This window comes from Scaptodrosophila lebanonensis, unplaced genomic scaffold, assembly GCF_003285725.1.
Source record: "Scaptodrosophila lebanonensis strain 11010-0011.00,11010-0021.00 unplaced genomic scaffold, SlebRS2 tig00000024-arrow-pilon, whole genome shotgun sequence".
NCBI lineage: Eukaryota > Metazoa > Arthropoda > Insecta > Diptera > Drosophilidae > Scaptodrosophila > Scaptodrosophila lebanonensis.
In genome coordinates this window covers 2,863,849-2,884,938 of record NW_022060538.1, presented here as the reverse complement: position 1 = coordinate 2,884,938, position 21,090 = coordinate 2,863,849, and the positions used below count along the sequence as shown (strand labels likewise).

The window sequence follows — 21,090 nt, the reverse complement described above, 5'->3', positions numbered from 1 at the left end:
GACTTCTTTCAGCAGTTTCGATCTAAAAAGTTTGTGCCAAACAACTGCTCGCAGATACACCTCCAAACTCTGCAGTGTGACCGAAATGTATAATTTAATAATGAAATGAACTAGAATATTTATTTAATATTTAAAAATATTATGATATCAATTCGAAGCATTACTCTATTTTTCTGGTCTACATTTTAAATTTGCTACTCCACCAACTGATTTTGAAATGAAATGGTTTTATTATTATTATTACCCATTCAAATAAGTTGCAGGAATACAAGATCTTAGTCTTTTACAGAACCATAATTTCATGAACTCACGCTTGTTTTCTTTTGTGTGTCATCTCTAGGGTGTGCTTGGCATCGATAAGTTTCGATATTTTCACAGTATTAGTTCAAAATCAACGCCTGCGTTTGCGCGGCAGAAGCAACACGAGAAATTAAACATGGAAAACACTGATCCGGCCGCTAAGCAATCCGAGCAGCAAATTGACTATAAGACGCCCAAAAAAACAAACTCGATGATCGACAGCGAGCATTTGTTGGAGAAAATAAATATACTTACAACCAAGCCAGAGAATCAATCCAAAAATGCAAAGGTAAACTATTTTTTGGTTTGCGTGTGTGTGTGCACGTAAATATGTATGTATGGTGTGTGTGTGTGTTTGGTGATGTGCTGGATACGGTTAAAGTAAGAGAACGATTAGGCTTTACCGTTACTTTGTGCTTCTTAACCCCCCTATGCTCACTTTTTATGTGCAGGTTCCTACCATTAAGGATTTTGTCATCGTTAAGCCGATCAGTCGAGGTGCCTTTGGGAAAGTATTTCTGGGTTACAAAAACAGCGATTCAAACAAACTGTACGCCATCAAGGGCATGCGCAAATCGGAGATGATAAACAAAAATATGGTGTCGCAGGTCATAACCGAACGCAATGCTCTGGCCCTGTCACGTTCGCCCTTCTGCGTCAATCTATTCTACTCACTTCAATCGCAGTCTTATGTCTATCTGGTCATGGAATATATGGTGGGTGGAGATCTGAAGTCACTTTTGGCTATGTACGGATACTTTGACGAATCCACGGCCCGCTTCTATGTGGCCGAAATGGCAATGGCGCTTCAGTATTTACACCAGCATGGCATTGTGCATCGCGACATTAAGCCGGACAACATGCTGATCTCGGCCAGCGGGCACGTCAAACTGACTGATTTTGGCCTTAGCAAAATCGAAATGCGCCGTGACTTGGAAATATCCGATTTAATAAATTGTTCGCCGAATCTGAATGCGCGCACGCCTGGTCAGCTACTCTCCCTAACCTCCCACCTGTCCTTCGGATCAGAGAAGAAACTGCTGGATTATGGACCTGGCATTCCAACACCAGTGGGCACTGGCACATCGCATCTCATGCAGGTGATCAACAAACACAGCTTGATAATGGAGTCATCAGACAGTGAGGCAGATACATCCCTTAACGATGCGGAGAAAACCAGCGATAGCAAAATCTCAGGCGTCTCGCCATTTTTCTCGGCTGAAGAAATGAATTTGTCCATCACGCACACGTGCGCACTTAATGTAGGTAATATGGTTGTGTGCCAAACGTTACTTCTACTGTTTCTTTTCGATCCCACAGCTCGTGGACAGCAGCTCATCCTCGTATCACACCTGCAGTTCAGCCGAGTTTGTCAAGAAATCGCCCCCAGTTGGGAAGGCAACTCCAGCAGCAGCCTTGGCACCATTGCCAAACAAAAGACGCGTAGAGTTTGCAGTGGCCAACGATTCATCCGAGTGTAAGGTAAGCGTCAGTAGGTGGGGGTTAGCTCTCCCTTAAACACCCCTTAAAACTATATTTAATCTCTAAAGGGCTGCAAATTGGCTGAGCGGGACAACAACAACATTGTGAGCAACAAAAATGCAACCAAGATGGAAAATACGAACGAAGGCTCGTTTGAATTTTCCATGGTGCGCAGGCGTTCGCTCGAGGAGGTGCGTTTCGTGTATGTTTTATGTGTGTGTGTTTTCCTATTTGTGAAGCTAGTTAGTGTCAGTGTTTTGGTAGTTGGTTGGTTGGCTTACGATAATGCCCCTGATCTAAGAAATATTTGTTTAATGAGACTGTGTAGCTTTATCATAAAGTTCATAAATGTACTCCTCTCGCTTTTCAATCAGCATAATCGCTACTCTAAGGGGCAGGAGGATTCCGGTGTTTCCAGCCGCAAGGGTGACGACTACTCTAGTTCTCATCTAAATTTAAATAACGAGACCACAACATCTTCCATTGAGAAGACCACAGATAATTTGAACAATTCCAAAGGGGACTACAGCTGTTCTGACTACTCACGCAGGTTTTTGAATTAACGCATAAGCGCAATTTTCCGTTACTGAAGAACTGTTTTTTTTATAGTTACAACGTGACGAATGCTAATGAGCTTAGTGGTATTCGCATGAACTCTCCTTTTCGCAATCTCTCTAAGCACTTTAAGCATCCCGAATTTCTCCGCGGCTTGAAACGAAAAATTAATCTGGTCAACCGTTCGGATAACACGTCGAGTATGGAAGCGGATGCCATGGGCGCCGGTAATACAGGTCTAACGCAAGAAATCGAAATACTCAACATAGGCAGCAGCACTCCCAAGAAGCGCAAGGCCCGTGCATCGCCTGTGCACCTTAAGGTGCGTTCGTTATCCGACGATGAGATGCCCATGCAGCATTTGCTTGGCCCAGAGGCGAACGTGGCCAATGTGGTTTTCTCGACGCCGGTGTCGTCGCAAAAAATGCCCCGGCGCGATGGAGGCCTCTTGGGCAAGCTGAAGGCCACTCGCTTTGCACTGCCGCCGTCTATCGATAATAAAAAGGGAGACTATGCCGCAACGACGTCAGAGAAAATGTCTGGTGTGCAATATCATCTTAAACTAGCGGATGATCCCACCATGTCGCCGATCAATCATGGTGTCGGTATTATGCCAAAAACTCCAAAGAACACTATTAATACACCTTTTCGCACACCCAAATCGGTCAGGCGTGGTGCTCGAGTTTCCAGCGAACGCATTCTTGGCACGCCGGACTATCTGGCACCAGAGCTACTACTAAAGCAAGGCCATGGGCCTGCAGTTGATTGGTGGGCCCTCGGTGTATGCTTTTATGAATTCATGACCGGCATTCCACCTTTTAATGACGAGACCCCGCAAAAAGTATTTGACAACATTCTAAATAAAAACATTGAATGGCCTGAAGGCGACGAAGCCTTATCTGCCGATGCTATGGAAGCTGTGGAGCTTCTGCTTACCATGAACCCAGCGGAGCGACCGGCTGCAAAGCAAGTGCAACAAATGAACTTCTTTGCCTGCATAGACTGGGACAATATTGGTCATATGGAGCCACCGTTTGTGCCCACGCCCGACAATCCGACAGATACGGGTTACTTTGAGGCGCGCAACAACCTGCAGCACCTAAAATTGTCGAACTTTGCGCCGGAAGATTAAGAGGAGTCGGTCTATCGCAAGCACCTTATTCGAATGTTATTCCTATTTATAAATGTATGTAATTACAATTAACGTTTATATTTAAGCCATTCATTGTTATCTCCCGATAAGTACTGTATTTATGTATTCTCGTTGTTTAAATTTCTTCTGTTATATAAAAATTGTATTTTTAGAGATCGTGTGTAACGGCTCGACTTCGTTATTGTAATGAACCTAACAGCTTCGAAAAACTTTACAAATCTAATCTGAAAGATGTACGAAACGAGTTGGTAAATCACAAACATGTGCAACAAAATAAATTTAGATATGTATTTCAAAAGTGCTTCATGCTAACTTTATTTCCATTTAAAAGCCATAAGATACTAACCATATAAAAATAAGAAAAATTATATATGTATATGTACCTAAGAAGCTCTGAGCTTAAAGTCAAAATCCCAGACCTCGGGTATTGTCGCTAGAAAACTTTGTTCATAGAAGACGTCAATTAAGCGGCATACCATATGCGGTACCGCACGCATCTCGGGGACTGGCTGCTCCTTAAGAATACTTACAGCCTTCACAATTAACTGTTTCACATCAGTAAACTTTTTATTAGCCAACAGCATGGTTAACTCACGCATGCCGCTCTCATATTCCTCACAGGGCAGACGTGCGTTTATGCTCGCCGGAAACAAGGAGTAAATAATGCAGGCTAGGCAGCGGGTCAGCACCTTTCGTCTGCATGAGGAATTTTGGTATTTATATATTTTATTTATTTAGTACTCTTTTACGCACCTGTTTGTGATGACCTCGGTTTTCAGTCCAATGGCGCCCAGCAAGCCATCACTCCAGCCCTCGGATTTAGTGGACGCTACTTGCAAATGACGTGCCAGCATGCATAGCGGTTTTTTCGCATGTTCTGAAAGGGACAGCAGTTGGCAGCCGCGAGATATAATCAGACCCCAGACCAGAGATAGGCGGGGTTCAGTCTGCGGGGTTGTCTTTAAATTTTCAAGCAACTGTGTTAGGTCCTGCAAAAAAGTAATTTTCTCGCCAACGTTTTCCATCTCCTCCATCTTATAAAGTACGAACACGTGCAGCGAGAAAAAGTAGCCCCCTCGCATGACTGGCATTAGATCTAGTTTGGGCAACGACATATGTAACGCCTGAAACAAATCACGCCAGGTGGGTGCGTGCCAAGGACTTAAATCTGAGGAGGTTCGAAAGTAACACTCGATGCTCGTCTCCAGCAAAGAGTAAATGCAAGCGATGTAAGTATTCAAATGGCCAATGGCTGAGAGCGCGGCGCACATCACCGGATTGGCCGGTGGACACTGAAGCTGCCAATGCACCAGAGCATCAATGTGCATGCTACAAAAAGGCGGAGCGGACGGGTGGGTAATTGCTGTAATGAGATCGTTTTGGACTTACTTTGATATCTCCTCGCTTTGTGTTTGGGTTGGTGCTACGATTTCCAGCATCAAATTGAGAGCCTCCCTTCGCTGCTCCTCTTGCGTGTGCTGCTCATTGGTGGCTGAAATAGCGTGGTCTATGCTGTTTAAGAGCTCCACGAAGGCGGCATTGAATGCGCGCTCGCCCTCCTTTGTTGCTAGCAGTTTTTTATGCTTCGCCCCACACGCACGTTGCATGCAGATGTAAGATCTCGTATAGAGCATGCGCTTCGTAGTTGCTTGACTGATGGATTTCGGTGCACCACGTTCCGGCATCATGGCGCAGCCAAGACGTAGCAGACTGCAAGCGAAGTACATTACATGGCTGCTTTAATCAGCTATTTTCTACTCACTCCAGAACAGCACGATCAGCGTAATTGCTCTCCGACGGCAATTTGAGCACGATGGCCGGCTCCACAGTGGCCACGAACCACTTCATCAGCTGCTCCAATTCATTGAATTCCACCAAATTCCAAGGATAATTAATGGCGTCCTCTAGGATTTTGCTTGTATTGGGATGTATGTGTATGTTCGGTTCAAAAGCGAGCTTTACGAAAATCACAAATAATCGTGATACTGTTGCTGTAGGCGTTGTTATCGGCATCTCTGAAAACCAGCCGTTCCAGTCGATCCGTATAAAGATATGGCCCAGCATAGCATGCGACTCGGGAACGTATTTTTGCACGCTGTCATACAGCTGGTCGATATGCATGACCTTGGGTGTGAATCGCTCCCACGGTAGCTGAGACAGTCCATCGTGAATCGGCGCCAACACATAGCCAGCCACGTTTGGCAGCGCAAAGTGATGCACATACCAGGCAAACACGTGCTCCAAAATTTTTGGAGACGATGGCAAATACTCCAGCACGTACTGCACGATGGAGATGAATGATCTTATAATTATCTTGCACGTTGTAACGTGCGCCTCGCTCCAGGGCAAAAGCATTTTACCCTGGGCCGACAATTGTCGGATCCAATTTGCCGCGGAGACCTGCTGTGTCGTCTGATCAGTATAGATGATGAGCCACGGCGCAAACATTTCTATGATTGCTCCAAAAACAATGTCGCTGACTGTAATAAATGCCCATCGAGTTATTCAGTGTAAGAACAATATAAATCTGAGTCTTAAACGCCAAGATACTGCCTTTCTCTTCCGAATCGAACTATTTATACGAGCGTAATCAAAAACAACAGCGGTATATGTTGAAAATGTATTTTTAGTAAGAAAGTACATATTGAAACGTCGGGAATGTCCTTGTCACATCTCTGAGACTGTTTTATCACTTGAGAATCGCATATAGTGGCTACAGTGGCTAATACAGAAACAGCAACGTAAAATGGTCTAATTTAATCGTTCAGTTTTTCTAACAATTCAAAAATTGTGCCATTGCTATACTTGCAGTTGTTGCTGTTAGGATTCTGCATGCGAATTATATACGTATGGTATTATTTGATAAAATCTGTCCTACAACCTACCTACAATTACGATTAGAGACGTTAGAATTCAGAAGTCTACATAGTTGTATCTACAAAATGTTTATAAATGTTGAATGATATTGAAACAGTCACGAATGTGATAAGGTAACAAACATAAAAAAAAAAAGACGAATTGATAACCTCCTACTTTCCTGAAGTCGGTTAAAAATTGAGGTTTGTACATTATATGTCTTGTGCGTATGTACATATGTATATGTACATAAATAAATTCTCTATAGACTTTGAAACTTCGATGTTGATCAAATTTTGTGGCAATATTCAAAATAGTCCAATGGTTGAACCTGTGAAGTTTCGTGGCGATTCGTCAACGCGATCAACCATCGGTTTCTGCTTTATTTCTGCTAATTTTCATTTGTTTGACAGTTCCTTTTTACTCTGTCTGTGTGTTTCATTCAAATTTGCAAGATTTTCGTGAAATGTCTGGACCCATAGAAACGGAACACGATGGGACCGGAGCCGCGAGTCAAATGCGCGAAAGGGCATCCACATCTAAAGCCAGAAAAACGAAACAAGAACGGAAGTCGTGGCTTCGACAATGCGCGAAAGGCCACCTACATCTGATCCAAGAATAACAAACAGGAGACGATGGATGTCCTTTGTACAAACGGAGAAATATGGACGATAGTAGGGTACTCAACTATAATCAAGGACCTAATCGAAGCCATAAAAAGCGTCGGAAAGCTTTCTCAGCACAACAATTCAGTGGCGCAATGACGCTAGCTATCAAATAAGCAATCGCTTGGCATTCACAATTTAAAACGCAGTTTTACTTACTCTGATCGGCCAACAATTCCTGGTATACACAAATAGACGCGGTTAACACCACATGACAGAAGCAGGTGAACCACATAGCAAGCGCTGGACAATAGTCCTTGTGCTTAGGATACAGCCCGTGCAGGCCGTGATGAAGTCTCTCCTTTTGGAAGTGGCGAGCTAAGAGCGAGCATGTGTCCGTGCCGGCTTTCAGGTTGAACAACTTTTGCCGGCGTGAAAAGTCCATTGCTGTATTATTGAGCTGGAGCTCGTTACTGTCCAAAGTCAGGGAGGATCCGCAGTTACCGCGGTCTAGCAACGCGTTTAACAAATCTAGCAACACAACCGACATCAACTTTTGGTCTGAGATCCTATCCAACACTAACTGCATGACTTCGCCATAGTGTTGCGGAAAGTCATACCCAAAGATATGTACCAATTGGCGACGAAACTGATCCTGCAGCAGGCTACTGTCCGGCTGAGACCACGACTCAAGGCCCTGCAGCACCAGCAGAAGTAGCTGGTTTATCTCAGTTAGCTTTGGTTGGAATGTCTCTAGCCAGGTAAGCAAATCGAATTTCGATAGCAGAACAAAAAGGATTTTGGGGTCGCTGCGCTTAAGATGCGAGTCGATAAGAAACTGATACATCTGCAGAAAATATTTAGGGCTGGTTTGGCAGGGCACGAAGACTCCGGAGAACACTTTAATGAGATCCCCGCGTCGCAGTGCCAACTGAAGGATATTTAAGCCTTGTGTCTCCTGATTTGATTGTATGAAAACCTGTAGAAATTAAGGGATGATAAGGCTATATGCATAAACCCTAACCTATAACCCCACTTACCCCCAGCTCTTCCAATACACGGCAGTATAAATCGTTAGTGGGCTGAAACTTCATTGTGATATCTGTCATATTATCCACTACGTGATAGAAAAAGTCGGTGCCGATTTCTGTGACCAGCTTGTTCTGCTCTGCCTGTAGAAGCAAGCTAATGCATCCACCTAGCTCCTCGATGGCCTGTGCAAATCCGTCCACATTAAGCTGCAACATCTCCTCGATAATTTTATCATGCCGCTCTCTGTTGACATCCATATTCCGTGAGATCTGATCATTGCGACGAATGTGTTCAGGCACTAGTGTAATCTGCGCCGGTCGCGTGCACTTGCGATTGAAAAGAAGGGAGTCGCACTCCTTGTTGCGGGTCTCGTTGTAAGGCACCATCTGGTAGAGAGCCGGCACACGGTCCAAGTAGTTTCGGTTCAGACAGTCGAGTTCTGAGCTATTGTAATGGAATTTGCTGGAAAGGGGAGAGCAAGAATGAAGTAGAAAAGGACTTGAGCGGGATTTCTCAGTATATACTAACTTGGCGGTACTGTTTAGCGTTTGAATTCGGCGTTGTAGCTCCTTCAATGTTTTTTTATTAATAGGTCGCTGCTTGAACAGGTCTGGGCGGAAGTACGCAGGAGGTGGTTGTCGTTTATCGTACGAACTAAGGTGACTCTTGATTCGCTCTATGGTCGTACCTCGTGCCTTTGGCTGCAGAGGACTACGAAGCTGTTTTTGCGCGTGCATTCGGAAACATTTGCGCGTCCAGTTGTCCGCCTGCTGGCACTGTTCCTTACGAATAGTACTCGGGTTTAAGAATTCTGTCCAGTGGCTAGCATTGCCATTGAGCAATTCGCGCAGCTTTTCACTGTTAAACTGCGTTGGTAATTGTTCTGTATCTCTAGAATATTTGTTTATATTTGTGTCCTCAAGCCAGAGTGTGAAGTTTCTCATCAGCTTGGCACAACTGCGATAAAAATAACCAGCTGCATCGTCCTGTGCACGCTTTGCTGCCTCGCTAGTATAGTGGTTCTCGGCAGCTTTAAGCTGTGTTTTTATGCGCTTCATCAGCGATATATTGTGGTCGTAGAATTTATCCGACACCCCAAAATTGTGAATGAAGCTGTGCGCTTCGCTATCAATAGGAACGCGCCACAAAAAAAGTTCGAAAAACTTCTGATTGATGATAGGAAAGAGGGCATGCGTCACATCCATTCCGGCTATAAGATTGGCATACTTATACAGCACCAACATGTGAGGGGGGAAGGAAGCCGTTTTAGTTAGCGCTAATGTTTTTCTGAGTGCTACGTCCATTTGACTGCTTGATGGCTCGCTAGTGGCCAGCTGGCGCAGTAGTTCCGGCCAATACCGCATATCGTGTAGCCGAAACTCAATCTCGAGTAGCACCAAGTTGAGCCAACAATGCTGTGGAGAAAGCGTGGGAATGCGGGCGGCGGACTGAGTCCCGAAAAACGCTTTAAGGGCAGAGGGCTTGGGTACTACTTTCCAATCCTCACAATCCTATACAACAATATGTACAACATAGTAGTATTGATTGGAGAAAAAAACACTCGAATTTTGTACCTTAAAATGGTTGTAGAAGAATTCTACGGCCTGTACGCGACAGTAGGTAAATTGATAGGCAATGCGCAGCATCTTGTCCAGCAAATAGAGAAGGTAGGTGTTTACTGACCAACCAGGCAGTGCAGTAAAGCAGTTGAGCCACACGTTTATAATGTTCAATGGCGAGTAAAGTCCATAGCTGTTGCAAGTAAGACATATTAATGCGAGCTACGGAAGAAAGAGATGTTTTCCAACTTGCCTAGTGTAGGACGTAATTTGATGGTGCAACATGTTGTCAAACAACTCCAAAACGGGTCCCACCGAATTCACATAGACCATGTCTTTCGCTACTTTTAGATAGGTCTTGTCTGCATTGAGCAGTGTTTGTAGAAGTTTTTGAAAACTACAATGGTATCCATCTATATGAGGTCATTGGAAATGCATTTACATTGTTGTACTCACCCTTCGCAGTTGGCCAAAGTTTCAGGTGTTTCGAGAAACAGCGGCACTATAAGTTCTATACAACGAATGACAGCTGCGTGTCGATGATCTGTTAGCAGCTGCTGCAGTAAATCAAATCCCTTCTGGCATATCAAGGGTATGGAATGTCCGTGAAGGCTAACCAGCACAGCCACAAATAATGCCAATGGGCGCTTTTCGTTGACGGCCTGGAAGATCCAGTCGATACGATCGAGTTCCGGGACGTAGAGCAGAGGTTCTGTCGGGTTTTGAAGTGTTCGCTTTACTGACTCAACGCTCTGGTCCGTCAGATGCAACCGCAATATGGAAATCATACTCCAGCACCAATCGGTAAACTGTTCTCTAGTGGACTGCGTAAAATCCAATAGCGACGAGACTTGACGCACACTCTCTGATATGCCCGACTGGCCAAGCACTTCAGGAGCGTGCTTCATCTGAGCTTCGCTTATAAGGCAGGCCATACGCACATGTATGTTATGGGGCAGAAAGAGGCGCCCATCGTCATCGAATCCCCAGTTGAGGTGGCTGATGACTAGACGTGCCAGCATATTCTCAGGCGACGTATACGAGAAATGGAGCAGCCAGTTAGAAAGCACTTCAAAGTCTTCCATGCCAGGCTTCCAGTTTTCCAGTGGCAGCGATCTGAACAAGTAAGGCGCCTTCTCGATGTCCATGAATCGAATTTTCAGCTGCAGCAGCAGGCAGGCCATAAGATCTTCATAGGCCAACGTTATATTGACTAACATATCGCGCGCAGTCTTATAGCAAACATCGCGCGTTGAAGTGTTGATAAAGCCAATCTATGGAAGGAAGGTCCAAATGAGTCAAAGTCAATAAAGGGCATTATAGTGCCAAGCTCACATTGAATATGTGCAGGCAAATACACTTAATGAGCTCCCAGTCCTTGGATATATCCCTCTTATTGGCCATTTCGAAGAAAGCTTGCAGTAGATAGTACATATCTTCGGGCGCCACATCGGCATTGGCCACATTAAATTTTGTCCAAAACTCATCCGCGTGAAAGGCCTCTGCAGGATCCACCACCAATTCTGTGGTCAGGTCATTTGGAAAGCCCACATTCAGATAATAGAATAAATGCCAAATAGCTTCAGTGTCCAGGACGCTATAAGGCAGCGTGGAGAAGTATTGCCAGGTCGCCAAATTGCGAGTACGATAGATATAGCTGCAGGCACGTATGAGTAGAGCATTCAATTCGACATCAATACGTTCGCATAAATCAGGCGACTTTCCCACGCTGTTGTGCCTGAAAAAAGTACAAACGTTCGCAAAAGATCGAATTATTATATAACCAGACTAAAGGACTTGTTATTAATATTTTATATTTGTGCTTTTGAATATAATAAATAGTCGAACTATCCTAATTGATGTATTATTTGGTATAGTGAGCTGATTTGTGGAAGCATTTTTAACGTTTTAAATTAAATGAGACTTACATGAACAACTCGTGGTAGTCGAAAACGTACTGCAGCGTATGCCGAACCAGGCGACCCAGACGTTTAGCCAACTGCTTATAGCGTTCGTTATTGTAGGTTAACAGGCCATCGCCTAATATCTGGTTTATTTGTGCAAAGAACGCAACAACTGTGAGCAATCGCTGTCCCGTTATCTTGTCTGGTTCGATAATAAAATCGTCGAGAAATTTCTCAATGCCCATGGCTGACCTGGAAAGCTAACGCATTATAAACTTGACCGTCTGCGAGAAAATATACATATCTTACGTGAAGATTTTCTCAAAGGGTATTTGATTGAGCAACGCAATTAGATCGCTTTCCTTTAGACCCACGCATTCGCCTGTCGGTGTGTGTGTATCTTCGCCATCAGAATCGACCAGTATCCAGCGCTCCTCGGCTCCTGTTCTTTCTTGATGTACCTGCGAGCAACTTTTCAGAAACTCATTTCTCTTCTTAATGGGCAATAAAAGAATTTGCAACACAGCTATACAGTGACTTAGCTCTGGCGCAGTAGGTGCTAGTGGCAGTTCGTTGGACTGCGTTGCCGTTGAAGATGCTGCTCCCATGCCTGGCAGCTGAAGAAATTCGGACGACCAAGCGCCCACGCCACTAGGACAACGCAGAATGTTGAAGAGCAGAAACCAGTGATCCTCCTTAGTGGCCAACAACAGCTGCAGTGAGACCAGCTTGCGCAGCCAAAGCTTGATGTCCGCATCGAATTGCTGTATGCAACCAGATAACATATGTATAAAGAATGTGCTTACAAGTGTAGTTTTTATACCCTGTACCCAAAGGGTGAAAGGCTATACTAGTTTTGTGCGAATGTATGTAACACACAGAAGGAGGCGTGGCAGACCCCACAAAGTATATATATTCTTGATCAAGGTGACAAGCCGAGTCAATATAGCCATGTCCGTCCGTCCGTCTGTATGAGCGCAAGGATCTCAGATGGTACAAGAGCTAGAATAACCAAACTTGCTATTCAGATTCCCATAAGCCCTTGGCAGGTCAAGTTTATTTTTTTATTCTGATGCACCCTCCACTCCCGCAATTCGTGTTTTTTTCCACGACTCCCGTAGTTCTTGGAATTTCGAACTAAAATTAGGTAGCTACATCCCGTTAGTGATTATGTGTCTGTATGCCATCATTATAGGTCAATTCTGAAGAAAGTTATAGCCATAAATAAAATCGCTGCCCATGCTCTGCTTGCAGCACTGCCGGCAGCGCTGCCCGCAGCTGTTGCTGCTTTGGTTCAACTTTGTGCTGCATACATACACGCATATAAACACGCAGAGACACGATTCTGATGTAAATGTATGCTGTTGAAACTGTACATGAACATGTCTTTAATTTAATTAAATAATTTAATTTGTATACTTTTTTTTTAATTATTTAAAAACTTTTTTTTTTCATTTTTTCCTTTTTGGTGGGAGGTAGGAGTTGAGATTGCTCGACTTTAGCATTCTTTTCTTGTTTCTAGTTGTAAGCTTACCGAATTAGGGCTCGGCTTTCGAGTGAAACCAAAAACTATAGATATTGCGCGACGCAATTGAGATACGCACTTCAGCGTCTCGTCATCCAGTTGAGCGTGCAATGTAATGTCAGCGTGGGCGTCGACATGGGGAAAGGCCAAAATATCGTTTATCAGTTGATCGATTTTAACTTTGGTGATTTTCGCTGATATAAGATTTGTGGTGTACGTGTGACAAACTAAATCGTAAAGCTTGGTCAACGCAGCCGTTGCTTCCTCAAGCTTTATATTGTCCACCTTTATGCGACTGTGAGAGTCAAGGAAATAAATATATGCAGAATATATTCACACCTTTAACTGAGATTCAAGCTACAGTGACTTGACCATAATCTTGCTTTAAAATCTTGGGTCTACTTACTCGTAAGTTATGCTTTCCCGTACCACGTTACCATCGCCGCAAGTGGCGCTAAAAGTGCGCGTGACTGGCTCCCGTGTCCACATTACCTGCTGTGTATCGAGACATTCCTTGCGGTATTTTTGTACGTCATGCATATTAGATGTAAGTTTGGTCTGTAGGTTGTAGTATTCCAGCAAAGCTGCGTAGAGGGGATCCGTTTCACTCGACTCGAGCAGTGTGTTCATGAGGAACTCTAATTCGAATTGTTTTACCAGTTCGAGGTCTGCACAATCGTAATACTGCTTGAGTTCCTCGGTCGTCAAAGGTTTTAGTTGGCTGTGTGCAATAGCAAAGCTTGACGAATGGTGCTGGCGTTGCTGCCGATGAAAAATCTCCGCTTTTTGCTCCTCTAAAATGGCATTGCTTTGCTTCATTTCCTGTATATCCGGGTACTGGACCAGTTTGCTAACAGTCAGAACTGGAGCGTTGCATTCGCAAGGCGCAGGCGGTGCTGTGGGTGTCGATTCATTTTCAGAAGATATATCAGCTTTTGCATCGCTTGGTGTGCAGTGCTCGTGACTTTTTGATTGTTCGGTATTGCTATTGACCAAGGCGGACGGACACTCTTCCAGCATCGCCACATTTTCAGTTTGTCTTTGTTCGGCCGCGTGGGCCAATGCGCTACTTGTTGATAACTCATCACAGTCTTCTTCTTGCTCTTCGTCATTACAAACTCGTTGCAAGGGCTTTGTCTTTTTCGTTCTCTACAACGCAAAATATGCATACAAAGTACAAACTTCATTTCAATGCGGCAAAAGAAAAAACTCCATATGCATACCTCTTTCTGTGGTTTAACCAATGTAGCCATATTTACGACTACCTCAAAACTTCATTTATCTCCAGTTGCAACTAGGCTTGGCCTCTGTGCCGCTGGCGCCACAAAACCCCCGTAAAAATAGTTGTATTGTGTGTTGTTTGGTAGAGGCGATAAGCCGTCGATAGTTTTGTCCAAGAACAGCTGTTACGCAAATTCATGGTGAATGGTAAGCACTTTCTTGTGCGGAAAAGTGCTACCAAATTTAATATTTGTTCCGATGGATAGCACTTTCTTCTTCCTTAATCTTGTAATACTTAACTGTAAAGATAGACGGAAAGACCACTTTTATTTCGGTTTAACTGGTTGTTCACAGGTGGTCGCTAGGTCGTACGCAGCTTTTTCCAAAGGGGCCAAAAAATTAAAATTATGTTTAAATAATGCACGATGTGTTCAAATAATACTTTATGCATATAATCAACAGAAAAACTTTAAAAAATCCAATCCAGTTCCATTGTAATGCGAAATAGTGCGCCATAATAATGGTCGACTTCAGATACTGAAAAACTTTTTCTTGCTATCCTGCGACGCCATTGGCTGGTCGATTTCAAAATTGCATTATGCAATAATTTTTGTTGGTCACACTGCAAGGTTTGCTGGCGGCTGATCAACAAAATAAAAACAAGTAAGTTCGGTAGTCCATTTTTGAAGTTTGTTCGATCGCTTAGGCCCCTTAGTTCGTTCTTTCACCGGATGCTTTGAAATTTCCCATTCGCTTTTCAAAATGAAAGTTTGCGTTTGAAGTGCTAACATTTTCTCTTAAAAAAAGAGTTTTTTAAATGAATTATTTGGCCAGAAGGTAAAAAAGTTATCTTGCACGGCAGCAATATTGCCAAACCCTATACTGGCTTTGGCTTAAGGTATACTATCTTGGGGTAACAATCAACATCAATAGTCTAAAACCAATTATACTTATATTTATCAATTTCACCATTTATATTCAAATTTGTATTTACTGTTTTAAGGGTAATGTATATAGATGTGTATGTATTCTACCGAAAATTGCTTAATGATCTATAGCTCCGTAACAAGAATAACTTCGATAACACACTCATTTGTACGTACTATACGCACAATTGTTTGAATATTGCTCAACAATACAATAATCACAGCATCTTTATTGATATCATACACAGAAGGTTCATTTCAAACTTAACATACAAATAACTGAACTTTAAGTAGCGTATATTGTAAGTATGTACAGTTATTCACCTAACTATGACTTAATTAAAAAACTATGGACTACATCTTCAGCTAGGGCTAATAATGCAAATGTAATTAGGGCTCACGACTTCGAGGGCAGCGTGCGGTATACGCCCGTTTCGCCGGCGGGAACAGTATCCATTTGAAGTTTATTGTCTCCAAATATCGACCTGGTGCTTTCTTTCTCTGAGGCATTGTTGGTGAACACCACTTTCATGGGACTGTTCTTCCCTGGCTTTTTCACCTGCACGATAGCCTCGTCGTGAGATTCAAAAGCTGGGTTGATTTTCTCAATCTTCGTGATTGAAGATGATGAATTGCTGCTGTTGCGTCCATTCAACCCGGATTCTTCCTCATGCTTGATGTAGTAGGGCTTGGGTCCACGGCCGCCAATGCGCTCGTAGCACTTAAAGACAAGTGGGTGCAGCAGCTTACCATCGTACATGTCGTCAGGATGCTGTGTCAAACAACTAATGAGCGTGCCAATAATGACAGTCAGCGCCGTGCCAATCAAGCTGTAGTACATAAAGCTAATCGAATAGAAGCTCTCGAGCGGCGTGCTATATTGATGAGGAGAAAGACTCTAAATGTAATTAAGCTAATTATGGCCAACATTATACAATGTTTTACCGTTCGTTTACTACACTAGACGGTAGCTCCAAAAGGGTCTGATTGTGTCCAGCGAGGGGCGTGTGCGTCAACAACCATGGCACCTGGTCTGCCTCGCCGTTCGGTTTGGTAATCGTTTGCGAGAAGCTGTGATTGGAGCACCCCTGTAATTGTACGAGATTATTAAAACCTTGCCGCTACAACTGCTAAAGAGTCTTACCTCCGTTGAAGTAGGCAGCATTTGTGAGGTTTTGTTTATCGTCATACTGCCACTGATTATCCAGAGAACAAAGGCGCAGGCCGATACCATACCGGCTGAGGTGCCTTTCCAATTGGCTATGGGTACCAGCATGGCCAGCAAAAAGCAACCCAACAATGGGCCTGAGGTAGCTGAGAACACGAGCAGAGAAGACTCGATTACGCCAGAGAGGAGGCCAACTCCGAAAGCGACGCACATAATAATAATACCGAAAACGACGGTGACTACCTTAATGATGCGAAGTTGCCGTTTATCGCTTAGTCCCCTGAACTTTGGTAGCTGCGAAAGGAAGTCTTCCCAGCAGACCGTTGCCAATGAGTTAAGGTTCGAGACCATCATGCTATTAATAATAAATTATGCTTACGTGAGGAAAAATAAAACTCATCTATGCTTACCACAAGGCGCTATTAAATAGTGTGGCCATAAATATTCCCACAAAGCCGGGTAAGAAACCCAGCTGATCCTCCACAAAGAAAGGCAAGATTTCATCTGGTTTCTTTATGTACCCCTCGGCTAAGGGGTCACATTTGGAGTAGGCAGCGAAAATTACCATACCGGATATCCAAGAGAGAGCAAAGAATACGAATACAACGGGCACATTGGTGATCATTACGCTATGAAAATGGAGATTGGTGTATAACGGAGTTATACGGATATAACGTTGACTGGCACTTACCGACGCACTTCCTTCAACGACTTGAGGCTAACATAGCGTTGCATAAAGTTCTGTTGGCATCCAATTTGCGAGAGCGACATAAACAACTGCCCAAGCCAGGCGGAGGTTGTGTCCACACGTACAGTCATATCGCCGGTAAAGTTCCAGAAGTTAAGACGGCCTATAAGCAAGATTGAAATTATCGAACAGCTTTAAAAATGCACTTAAAATTGAAAAATGACGCTTAATTGATGACTGTGAACGATTAGGGGCCACTCGTGTTTCCCAAACTAAGTATATCGCACCTTTTCATTCATTTACTAATTAGGAACTACAAGATCGAAATGTTCATCCTTAAAAAGTGTTCACTGTCTCTTCTTATAGTATATAACGAAATAGGAAAAACTGGTGAGCGAGCTGCAAATTATGAACAAATAAGTAAAGAATTTACACTTGTTACATATTTGTTAAATATGTACATATACATAGTATATACTTGTATATAATTTTTTTTATCTCTCTGCTTAATTATAAACATGAAGATATTACACTTCTAAATTTGTAGCACTCTTCTCTGGATCGCATCTATGAGAGCACTGTGCGACGGCTATGTGGGCGGATTCTCGCATTTTGTAACTATATATGACAATGACAGCTTACAACTCAAACGCGACTGACAAACGCTTTCCCGCTAGACATTTATTACTGTCGTCATGCGAGGCGCATTTTGTGCCAATTTTCCCATTGCTTGCTGATGATGTTGTTGTTGTTTTGCTGCTGCTGCTGCTGTTGCTGTTGCTTTACGCTGTTTTTATCATCATCATTTATGCGCATAATGAGCCGACGCACGACGATGGCAACAACAGCAGCAGCTATGCGAGTGGATAACATTTTAATAGTCATCATTCGTCAGCATAAATGAGGCATATACAAAAGGCACACACAACCAACCAAATCCATCCGAGCACACACACAGGAACACCCAGGAACAAGCACGCACAAACACGCACTCCATGTAACAGCTGAGCTTATGAGAAATGTGGGAAAACGCTGCCAACGCTGATCAATGACCAGAAGTGACCCCAATGTAGTTGCACTCTCTGATTGATTTGTCCTTTCTGTGACTTACCATTGTCCCGATTCAAATCGATGACTCTCTTTGGCCCACCACTCGAGATGGTTCCCTGAATGCAAACGGCAACCGTGACCACCAAAATTGTGAGCGTTTGTATGACATCAGCATTAATGGCCGCTTTCAGTCCGCCCTGTGTGGGAAGGAGGCATAAATTAACTAAACGGGTTCGCTTTGGTGCACTAGCTGCCTACTTACCAGTATAGTGAAGAATATGCATATGGCGGACATGCCCACAATAGAGGCCCAGTAGGGAATGCCAATTACAGTCGAGAGCGCCACACTGGGTGTGTAAGTCGTAATACCCAACGAGCAGATCTGGCGCACGATGTATGTAGCCGAGGCGAGGCAGCGCACGGTGCGGCTCTTAAATCTGAAAGAGATGAGTGGAGGTGCACGGATTATTGTCAGACGAAATGTTTCGACTTCATTTTTGGTGATATTTTGGCATTAATTAAGGGCGGACTGCGACGAACTCAAGCGCATTTCATTTATTTCATTAAAGTTTTAATGGGGCATCCACCTTTTCCTACTTTATGATTTATTGAAGCTATAAAAAATGGTGAACCCGACAGGTTTAAGCAGAGGCTCATATAAACAAAAACAAGAGAGCAAGCAAGAGTCAAGAAAGTCCGACAGTAGAATACCCTGCACCCAAAAATAAGAAAACAAAAGCATTGTTGTTTCAGCGTGAAATAATTTAGCAGCAACTCTTTTTATGATGAATCGATTTAGAATTTACATAGATGGGTCGATTTGTGTATTCACTCTCATCAGAATAGGTATACTATAGTTTTTGAGAACGTAGAAGCTTCATTGTCCCTGCAACATGCATTAGCAGACTCCCAACATAAGGGTATGTTTCACTTATACCGTTTACTGGCTATAAAAGGGCGTGTGGGTATGTTCGGCCATAAAAAATGTCGTGAACAATACGTATAGCGGCCAAGTCTGCAGCTCAAGTTGCGACCATTCCGAAAAATACTGTGCAGAGAAAGGGCTTCAAATAGCAACAGGAGCGACCACAACATAACAGAGTTTAAGGTTCGTTTTGATTGTTTTTATAGTTATGTGTGCTCTGTTTCGCGGGTGGGTCCTTGGCAGGGCTCTAAAAATTAGTGTGTTAATTTGATGTAAAACGAGCGACATGTGTCTTTTATTTCGGGCAACCTAATGATCGTATAACCGAGGTATGCCTGTGGGCATACAAAATCATTAAATAAATAGCTCAGACTCGACACAAGCCTTAAAGGATACTGCCAGATTTGAACTAAGAAAGTAACAAGTTACGGAAGGAAATTTTGAAGTGAGCTTCAAAACTATGATGTCAGTGTTTTTAATGTGTGCAGTAAATGCCGAAAAGTTGTAATGAAACAGCACAGCTTAAGAAACCTTATCATATAGTAAATGGTATACAAAATATGACTATACAGCTAAAACGACTGCATTTGTGTGTATTCCGCTGCAGTTTGCTTTGGCTCTTTTAAAATTATATGCAGGAAGCCAGCTAGCTACGTTTTAATTAGCATGATGTAACAAACTCCTGCAAGACCACTCAATGCCTTATGTCTCACATCCTGGATCTCATCGGTGTTCATTGATGAGACACCAAATGATTAATTTCACAGAACAAATAATTATGCTGTGTGTCTTGTGTTGTCGTGAAGCTTGTGCAGGGCAGGCTTGGGCAGGTGTTTCTCGCAACGCAGCTGAAATGAATGCATAAAATGTCGAGCTTCTGTTACTTCAGATGTCCGCTCTTTCTTTTCACAGGCGACGCCAGTGCGATGCAGCCCCTAAGAGGCGCCATTGGCCACCATGTGGTGTCGCGATAAAAAAGTGTTGCATAAATGCAGGCGCCGTCTGTTATTTATAATGAAAAATCACGCATTCGTCATCGGGTTGTGTAAATCAATAAGTAAATACCAATCGTGGCTTGCTTATTTGCATTTCGCATTGTGTGCATGTTTCTCTTCCTTTTCGTTTTGGCTCTCGCCTCATCCGGAGCCACATCAAACGCTTGGATCCTTTGCGTTTGTCAGTTCAATATTGGAACATGCCCAACATAATGAGGTTGCAAATACTGACGCTTAAGCGGCTCACACGTTCCACATCCCGCATCCCTCACCGCTCTCCCTCCTTTTGTGCAACGCCTTTTGGGTCCCGTTATGTGAGACACACCGCATCGCATGTGTTATATTTTAATTATGGCCGTATAAGCGCTGTTAAGTGTGGTCGCGCGTAAACCTAACCTACCTGCGGCCATAAAAGGCAGCAAATATGCATGCATGCCATAAAATACCACGGCGTAAGTCGCGGCGCAGTAGCTTTATTATATAGCCTATCAAAAGTCGAATAGTGTGGGGTAATAAAGCGCACAAACTCACAGGTAATGAGCATTAGGGGCGAGGAGGACTCGACGACAATGACAATGACGTGCGGGCGTGCCCGCTCACACAGTCTTGTAAAGCTGTACAGTGTTTCTCACAAGAATAGGAACACTAGATGATCGGCGACTTACACTTGTTTAGATATGGCACACTCACCCCTCTTGTTTCGACGGGCCTTCAGGAAATTGGTAAAGAAATGTTTGTGTAATTGTAGCACACCCCTGCATGGACAGGACATGAGGCTATGTGAGAGTGCCCGAGCCAACATATTGTTGACATTTTGCTTGCTTTTGGTCAATTGTGGCCCGATATGTCAATTTAATATGATTTATGGTCGTTATTGTTTTTGCCTTTGTCTTATTCTGCTGTATTCTATTTTGTTTGGGTGTTTATGTTAAGACGCCTATATTGTGGAGCCTCTTAGCATCATGTTCATCAAAATAACTGCTGACTGTGTGTGTGTATGTGTGCGTTTTTATGTGTGAGTAATGGCCTCGGGCTGGCGCGTATGTCAATTGATTGAGCACAGGCTGGCTTAGACGATGCTTTTGTTTTAGTTTAATTGATTTGTCAGTTGTTTTTTTTCCTGTTAGCTCCTCCCAATTCATTTGC

At 43.5% G+C, this 21,090-nt stretch overlaps 3 protein-coding genes across 4 annotated transcripts in view; 1 reads left to right on the top strand and 2 right to left on the bottom strand.

Moving 5' to 3' along the window:
* Positions 1–402: 402 nt before the first annotated feature.
* LOC115621731 (serine/threonine-protein kinase greatwall) lies at positions 403–3,643 on the top strand. The gene is made up of 6 exons (XM_030515461.1): positions 403–589; positions 753–1,562; positions 1,621–1,782; positions 1,851–1,973; positions 2,157–2,332; positions 2,392–3,643. The coding sequence occupies exons 1-6, from the start codon at positions 437–439 to the stop codon at positions 3,467–3,469; spliced, it is 2,502 nt and encodes an 833-aa protein (XP_030371321.1). The 5' UTR covers positions 403–436; the 3' UTR covers positions 3,470–3,643.
* Positions 3,644–3,768: 125 nt separating this feature from the next.
* LOC115621730 (ectopic P granules protein 5 homolog) lies at positions 3,769–14,326 on the bottom strand. Its single transcript, XM_030515459.1, has 16 exons — positions 14,195–14,326; positions 13,378–14,120; positions 12,981–13,266; positions 11,756–12,210; positions 11,471–11,698; positions 10,878–11,280; positions 9,999–10,816; positions 9,796–9,939; positions 9,558–9,735; positions 8,512–9,494; positions 7,992–8,445; positions 7,171–7,930; positions 5,253–5,970; positions 4,880–5,200; positions 4,244–4,819; positions 3,769–4,186 (listed from the first exon to the last, which is right to left on the bottom strand). Exons 1-16 carry the CDS (start codon positions 14,222–14,224, stop codon positions 3,874–3,876), a joined length of 7,410 nt encoding a protein of 2,469 aa, XP_030371319.1. The 5' UTR covers positions 14,225–14,326; the 3' UTR covers positions 3,769–3,873.
* A 954-nt stretch (positions 14,327–15,280) lies between these two features.
* Positions 15,281–21,090, bottom strand: part of LOC115620936 (sodium/iodide cotransporter) — a 44,060-nt gene continuing 38,250 nt past the window's right edge. The window contains exons 3-9 of one of the 2 annotated variants that reach the window (XM_030514448.1): positions 18,287–18,461; positions 18,086–18,221; positions 16,978–17,137; positions 16,697–16,915; positions 16,263–16,641; positions 16,064–16,206; positions 15,281–15,993 (exon numbers count right to left, since the gene is read on the bottom strand). In XM_030514448.1, the coding sequence (XP_030370308.1) occupies positions 15,516–15,993; positions 16,064–16,206; positions 16,263–16,641; positions 16,697–16,915; positions 16,978–17,137; positions 18,086–18,221; positions 18,287–18,461 (1,690 nt within the window). In that variant the 3' untranslated portion in view covers positions 15,281–15,515. The remainder of the gene's footprint in view (positions 15,994–16,063; positions 16,207–16,262; positions 16,642–16,696; positions 16,916–16,977; positions 17,138–18,085; positions 18,222–18,286; positions 18,462–21,090) is intronic. The other variant, XM_030514447.1, reaches the window with a different exon arrangement.

What these genes read in the sequence shown, in the direction of transcription:
- LOC115621731 (XM_030515461.1), top strand. Translation starts at nt 437, where the DNA reads ATGGAAAACACTGATCCGGCCGCTAAGCAATCCGAGCAGCAAATTGAC. An exon ending in ATCAATCCAAAAATGCAAAG is followed by an intron (nt 590 to 752) that starts GTAAACTATTTT and finishes TTTTATGTGCAG; the next exon opens with GTTCCTACCATTAAGGATTT. An exon ending in GCAGGCGTTCGCTCGAGGAG is followed by an intron (nt 1,974 to 2,156) that starts GTGCGTTTCGTG and finishes CTTTTCAATCAG; the next exon opens with CATAATCGCTACTCTAAGGG.
- LOC115621730 (XM_030515459.1), bottom strand. Translation starts at nt 14,224, where the DNA reads ATGGCTACATTGGTTAAACCACAGAAAGAG. An exon ending in ACTTTGGCCAACTGCGAAGG is followed by an intron (nt 9,940 to 9,998) that starts GTGAGTACAACA and finishes ATACCATTGTAG; the next exon opens with TTTTCAAAAACTTCTACAAA. An exon ending in GTGTATTGGAAGAGCTGGGG is followed by an intron (nt 7,931 to 7,991) that starts GTAAGTGGGGTT and finishes TAATTTCTACAG; the next exon opens with GTTTTCATACAATCAAATCA.